The sequence below is a fragment of the Drosophila persimilis genome, unplaced genomic scaffold, assembly GCF_003286085.1.
Source record: "Drosophila persimilis strain 14011-0111.01,24,50 unplaced genomic scaffold, DperRS2 tig00002232-arrow-arrow-pilon, whole genome shotgun sequence".
In the NCBI taxonomy this organism is placed as follows: domain Eukaryota; kingdom Metazoa; phylum Arthropoda; class Insecta; order Diptera; family Drosophilidae; genus Drosophila; species Drosophila persimilis.
The window spans coordinates 1-6,891 of NW_020825650.1; the positions used below are offsets into that span (position 1 = coordinate 1).

At 56.7% G+C, this 6,891-nt stretch overlaps 1 protein-coding gene and 1 pseudogene across 1 annotated transcript; both read left to right on the forward strand.

Annotated features, from left to right (window-relative positions):
* The first annotated feature begins 10 nt into the window (after positions 1-10).
* Positions 11-299, forward strand: LOC113567190 (annotated as a pseudogene).
* Positions 300-349: 50 nt separating this feature from the next.
* Positions 350-3,758, forward strand: LOC113567191. Its single transcript, XM_026994360.1, is given in 7 exon segments — positions 350-414; positions 703-896; positions 965-1,283; positions 1,285-1,781; positions 1,784-2,253; positions 2,321-3,170; positions 3,235-3,758. Coding segments are annotated over 7 exon segments (2,874 nt in total). The 3' UTR covers positions 3,714-3,758.
* Positions 3,759-6,891: the final 3,133 nt, after the last annotated feature.

A 6,891-nucleotide genomic window follows, 5' to 3' on the forward strand; every position in this document is an offset into this window, starting at 1 on the left:
ACCATCCCAGATGATCTACCAGCTCCAGCAGTACCCCCACGTGCCATAAGCATCAGCAGCAGCTCCAGCAGCAACAGCAGCAGCAGCAGCACCTGCACCAGGCCGCTGCGGGACACTACATGCAGGTGACCTCGGCGACAGCGGGAGGATCTTCGGCCTACCACCAGCACCACCACATGCTCCACGGGGGACAGCACGGACAGCACCATGCACACCATCACGGCCACGGCGGAGCGGTGGTCATTGCCGGCAGCGGCGTGGGCACTGGCATGGGAGCCGGCAGCGTGATCAACACCAGCAGCTGCAACAGATGCAGCAGCACCAGCAGCAGCAGCACCAGCACCAGGGAATGCACAAGAAGAACTCGATCCGCAATGGCGGAGATGACCTCAAGCGCGGACGGGCACAGTCAGCGTAAGTATTGCCTCTCTCAAAGGGAAAACCATGGACACGATTGGGGAGCCTCTTCTTTATGGGATTACCCAAAGATATAAGTCTCGTTTGGAGGCATTGAGTGTCTTGAAAGGGAATCGGGAACAGATTAATAGAATAGATACGACCCTTTGGTGATATTTTGGCGATGTCCCTTCCGTTTAAAGACGGAAATTCTGCTGTTAAAAATTCCAGTTTAGATCTCTGTTTGTTTTGCCTCAATCAATCAACAATCAATAGCATAGCATAGTTGTTAGCTCTGTGACAAAGCATAGATACGTATCTACGGAGGAGATTGAAAGCAGTACAGGAGGCAGGTGGCAGCTGGACTAAGAGCTCTATTAAACGCCAGATCCCCTCCTCCATTGCACACTCTGGGCATTCTGGCAATCAAAAGTCGCGCTCTCTGTCGATGCGGGAGCGACGACAGCTGGACTGCAGTCCCATACCACGTAGTCAATCGGGTAAGGAATCACTCTCTCCCCCTGCTTGTGGATCCTTTGCTTAATCCAACTCCTCTGTCTTTTTGCAGGCGCCTCTCCCGTTTCCATTTCGGGATCCACAGCCACCGCTGGCGGAATGGCCTCCCATCCGCATGTGAATCTGCTGCACGCGGCCGAGCCGCATTACTACAATGCCCAGGGAGCCGTCTACTACACCAGCTACCACGGCTCCCCGCACGACCTGAGCTACGCCAGCTCCGCGGACGTCTCGCTGAACGCCTCGTGGGTGAACGCCAGCGGGCACAGCCCCCACACGCCCTACTACTCGGCGGCACAGATCTACATGCGCCCCAAGGGCGGCAGCACCACGCCCACTCCCAGCTGCAGCGGCAGCACGGCAGCGGCAGCGGCAGGGCAGCGGCAGCTGCAAGAAGGTTCCGCCGGAGGTGCCCAAGCGCACCTCTTCGATCACGGCACAGCAGCAGAGCCAGCTGCTGCTGCTGCAGCGCCAGACACCGCCGCCCCCGTCGCTGCTGCGGACCAACGGGCTCTGCAAGACGGCGGAGAACGGCAGCCTGACCTCCGTCCAGAGTTCCGGCTCAGACTCGAGCGTCACCTCGGCGGAGCGGAACATGAACAGCGACCTCGGATCGGACCGCAGCAACTCCCCCCACACGTGGAAGCGTGGCACGGCCCTGAACAGCTCCCAGCAGTTCTCCACGCACTCGGCCGACTCGGTATCGTTCTCGGTGCCCAGCGGAGGTGGAGGTGGAGCCGTTGTGGTCTCCGGAGCAGCCATAGCTGCTGCTGGGCCCGGAGCTTATGCCGCACAGATGCAGGCGGCCGTGGCAGCGGCCACAGCGGCGGGCGGAGTACCGCCGACGGACGATCATGCCGTCTCGTCGCACACCAGCAGCAGCACGAGCAGCAGCAGCTGCAGGCAGCGGCCTCCGCCGCGGGCGTGGCCCAGAACTACAAGATGTCGGAGACCATACGCAAGCGGCAGTACGGCGTGGGCCTCAATCTGTTCAACAAGAAGCCGGAGAAGGGCATCACCTATCTCATCCGCAGGGGCTTCCTCGAGAACACGCCACAGGGCGTGGCTCGTTTCCTGATCACGCGCAAGGGCCTCTCCCGCCAGATGATCGGCGAGTATCTGGGCAATCTGCAGAACCAGTTCAACATGGCCGTGCTCAGCTGCTTCGCCATGGAGCTGGACCTGTCCGGCCGCCAGGTGGACGTGGCCCTGCGCAAGTTCCAGGCCTACTTCCGGATGCCCGGGGAGGCGCAGAAGATTGAGCGGCTGATGGAGATCTTCTCGCAGCGCTACTGCGAGTGCAATGCGGACATTGTGGGGCGCCTAAGATCATCCGATACGGTAGAGTCTCCCCTCCCCTCCCCTCCTTGGAGGTTCGCCTACTAATCCGATTTATATTTGTTCAGAGATCTTTGTGCTGGCATTTGCCATCATTATGCTCAATACGGATCTGCACACGCCCAATCTGAAGCCGGAAAGGCGCATGCGCGTCGAGGACTTCATCAAGAATCTGCGAGGCATCGACGATTGCCACGACATTGACAAGGACATGCTGAGCGGCATCTATGAGCGCGTCAAGTCGGACGAGTTCAAGCCGGGCAGCGACCACGTCACCCAGGTGATGAAGGTGCAGGCCACCATTGTCGGCAAGAAGCCGAATCTGGCGCTGCCCCACCGGCGGCTGGTCTGCTATTGCCGCCTGTACGAGATACCCGACGTGAACAAGAAGGAGCGGCCGGGCGTCCACCAGCGCGAGGTGTTCCTCTTCAACGACCTGCTGGTCATCACCAAGATATTCAGCAAGAAGAAGACCTCCGTGACGTACACGTTCCGCAACAGCTTCCCGCTCTGCGGCACGGTGGTGACCCTGCTGGACATGCCCAACTATCCGTTCTGCATCCAGCTGTCGCAGAAGGTCGACGGTAAGATCCTGATCACCTTCAATGCCCGCAACGAGCACGACCGCTGCAAGTTTGCCGAGGATCTCAAGGAGTCCATCAGCGAGATGGACGAAATGGAATCGCTGCGCATCGAGGCAGAGCTGGAGCGCCAGAAGTCGGCGCGCAACCGGGCAGAGAACGCAGAGAACCGCGATAGTGGCGTGGCCGATGTGGAGGTGAGTCCCTGTCCCTATGGCTCCCAGCCCGGCGGCGGCTCCCAGGCAGCCGGCGAGCAGGCAGCTGGCAACTCGGCCGACTCCACGCAGCAGCTGAAGCGCAGTGCGCTCAGCAACAGTCTCCTGGACATGCACGAGCAATGTGAGTTCTCAGACTCAAATTTTGATATGTGAGAGCGTTTGTCTTATTCCGAGTCTCCTTCCAGTTGGCAACGAGAAGCCCCAGCGACGAGGCAGCGTCGGCTCCCTGGACAGCGGCATGAGCATCTCCTTCCAGTCGACCACCACGTCCAGCGCCTCGCGGGAGAATGCGGCGGCCATTGCAGCTGCCGCCAATGCAGCGGCGGCTGCCAAGATGCGTTTCAACATGCCGCCAACGGCGGCGATTGCCACGCCCAACAATGTGTATGCAGCGCCCGGAATGCAGGCGTACACGCATGCCAACTTTGTGCAGCAGTCGCAGGCCGCCTACATGATGCAGCAGCAGCAAATGCTTCAGCAACAGGCACAAATGCAAGCCCAGGCGCAAGCCCAGGCCCAAGCGCAGGCTCAGGCGCAGGCGCTACAGCAGCAGGGAGGCGGAGGAGCAGGAGTAGGAGGAGGAGCCGTGGTCACGGGTCGAATCCCTGGAAGGGAGAGGAAGGCCTCACGCTCCGATGAGAACGCACGGTCGACGGAGGTCTAAGTCATCTACTCATCTACGTATTGTACATTTCCGTTGTTCAGCAAAGCGATAAATATTAAATCCCCCCCCCCCCCCCCCCCCCCCACCGCCAAACACACACATTTTTATCTAATCTTCTCTACCAATTAATTACAAATGCGATCTATGAATGTACGATTACTAGTTCTATTAGCACATACTAACATCCCGCCCCGTTGAGTGCGCGGATGATAGTTTTTTTGCCCCTGCTCCAGCCAATGCTCCACTAGCTCTACCTCACTCACCTGCAAATGCAACTAGTAGCTGCGGCACAGGAACCCACAGCAGCAGCAGCGGCGGCGGCGTTGGGCTGCTCCAGCTGCCCGCCCTGAGTATGCCCAATGCCAGACAAACTCGGATGCTGCAGCGACAGCACCAACCAACGACAATTATTCCCCCCCCCCCCCCATCATTCTGCCAGCTGTCCCCGACATTATGCCCATTCTGGACAAGCTGCAGAATGACCCGAGGGTGGGCAACAGTAGCTATCACACCAAGCTCATCAGCCGCAATGGTGTCCGTATCCAGGCCCGCGACATGGCTACCAGGGATGCCATCATGGCAATCCTGGGCGATGGCGACGGCAACGAGGCGATGACTGGCCACTACACACACCAGCACAAGAGTGACCGTGGGCTACGGATCGTCGTGCGAGATCTACACCACTCCACAAGCACCCAACTAATAAAAAATCAGATGGCCGAATTGGGTTATTATGTTATATTTATTAGAGCCATTAAAGGGAGATCCGATGGACAGCCGCTCGACCAGTTCGAGTTGGAGATAGCCCCCAAGCCGGATGAAAGCCACCACGATGTCCTCCAATTAACCCAGCTGGGCAACCAGTTGGTGACCGTTGAGAGGCAGGCCAAGCCGGTGGACCCAGCCCAGTGCCACAGATGTCAGGCATTCGGGCACACCCGCACCTACTGCAGGCGTTCATTCGTCTGTATGAAGTGTGCGGGTGCCCACGCGTCCACGGCATGTGCCAAGCCAAGGGCAGACGCCCCTAAATGCGCCAATTGCCAGGGCGCCCACATCAGCGCCTACAAGGGATGTCCGGCATTCAAGGCAGCAAGGGGCCGCCTTCTGTCCCACCGAGTGGCCATGCAGGAGTTGCGTCGCAAGCGCAGCTCGCTTCTGCAGCCATTGCCAGAGCAGCAGCCACCACCAGCAAGAACAACACCAGCACATCCAGGGCGCCGACAGCAGCAGCAACAGCAAGCTCAAACGCCAGCCAATCCCTGGCGCGGACAGCAGCAGCAGGCAGCATGGACGCCACTCAATGTCTCCTCTCCTGGGCGACGAAGAGGACAACAACATCAGCAGAAGCAGAAGCAGCAGCAGCCAATACATACAAAAAAACAGACGCCTGCTGCCTCTGGCCCACGCACTGGGCGACGACGTCCAGAGCAGCCATTGAGCCGTTCCCAGGCACAACAGCAGCAGCAGCTACAGCAGCTGCAACAGCAGCCGCAGCGCGAACAACAACAGCGACAGCAGCAGCAGCAGCTTGCCAACAACCGCTCCCGGCAGAAGATGCAGCCGAAACGCCAATCTTGCGAGGGATCCTGCAGCCAGGCACTGTTGGAGAATACGCAGAGGATGACGCGATTGGAAAAGAGGCTGGAAGCGATGATGTCACTACTCACCTCGCTCATCCAATCCCAGGCAGTGACGGCAACTCCAGCAGTTCCAGTGACATCGGAAAATCCACCAACAATGGCAGCAGCAGCAGTGGTTGCCCCAGCTCCACAGCCACCACAAAAAACGTCAGGGCCAATGCCAGCCGCCATTCCAGAGACGGATCCTGAAACGGATGAAGAAAATGATGACGATGAGATGTGGACAGATGACGACTCCATGGATGACATTAAGGCCTACGCCCGCAACATGAGGTACCATCTTGACAACCAGATATCCTGGAACGCTGTGTACTAATTGGACACATCTCTGCCACTGCAATGGATTAAATGACAAATGCATATCAACCGCATGCCACAACAAAAATTAACAACGGACGCTGCCGCCATCAAAGCAATTAAATAAAACATCAACACACACACAAACATCCATTACACTTGGGCGGCCGGACCTGTGCCGTTCGAGTAGATGTGTGTCGTGTCCGCCATCGTCCTTAGCTGGTGGCCGGATCCAGTGCCATGGCATTCAGAGTGCCCTATGGTCCTGGAAAAGGAAAAATCCATCAGCCACACATACGATTAAAAAGGGCGCTCAAAATACTTACCGCCAGCCATTCAGACACACACACACAAACATCCATTACACTTGGGCGGCCGGACCTGGGCCGTTCGAGTTATGCCATCGCCATCGTCCTTAGTTGGTGGCCGGATCCAGTGCCATGGCATTCAGAGTGCCCTATGGTCCTGGAAAAGGAAAAATCCATCAGCCACACATACGATTAAAAAAGGGCTCTCAAAATACCTACCGCCAGCCATTCAGACACACACACACACACACATCCATTACACTTGGGCGGCCGGACCTGGGCCGTTCGAGTTATGCCATCGCCATCGTCCTTAGTTGGTGGCCGGATCCAGTGCCATGGCATTCAGAGTGCCCTATGGTCCTGGAAAAGGAAAAATCCATCAGCCACACATACGATTAAAAAAGGGCTCTCAAAATACCTACCGCCAGCCATTCAGACACACACACACACACACATCCATTACACTTGGGCGGCCGGACCTGCGCCGTTCGAGTAGGCGTGTCATCGACCGCCATTGCCCACAGATGGTCGGCCGGTATGCAACGCAATGTCTTTACAAGCATTGTGTTTTGCTATGCCGGCCGATGCTTCTTGTCTTCCCTGTAATTATAGTAAAAGATATAGACATTATTTTAAATTGTTATGTTTATTGTAATATTGTAAACGTAAATCAATTGTACCTGTTTTGTCTCGTCTTTGTTCCAGTGTAGTATCTCTTTTATTACCTGTTTTTCCGTCGTCTCCACTCCAGTCTATTACTTATCTGTATTGCTATTTCTGCAAGTGCTTGTCTCTTTTATTTAGTGCCTTTCCACTTATTTTCCATGCAAAGCACATGCATTGTTTACCTTTTCCCTTTATCTATTCCCCAATTGACTACGTGTTGCAACACTGCACATTTCTGCACATTTCGATCTCATTTCTTTAACC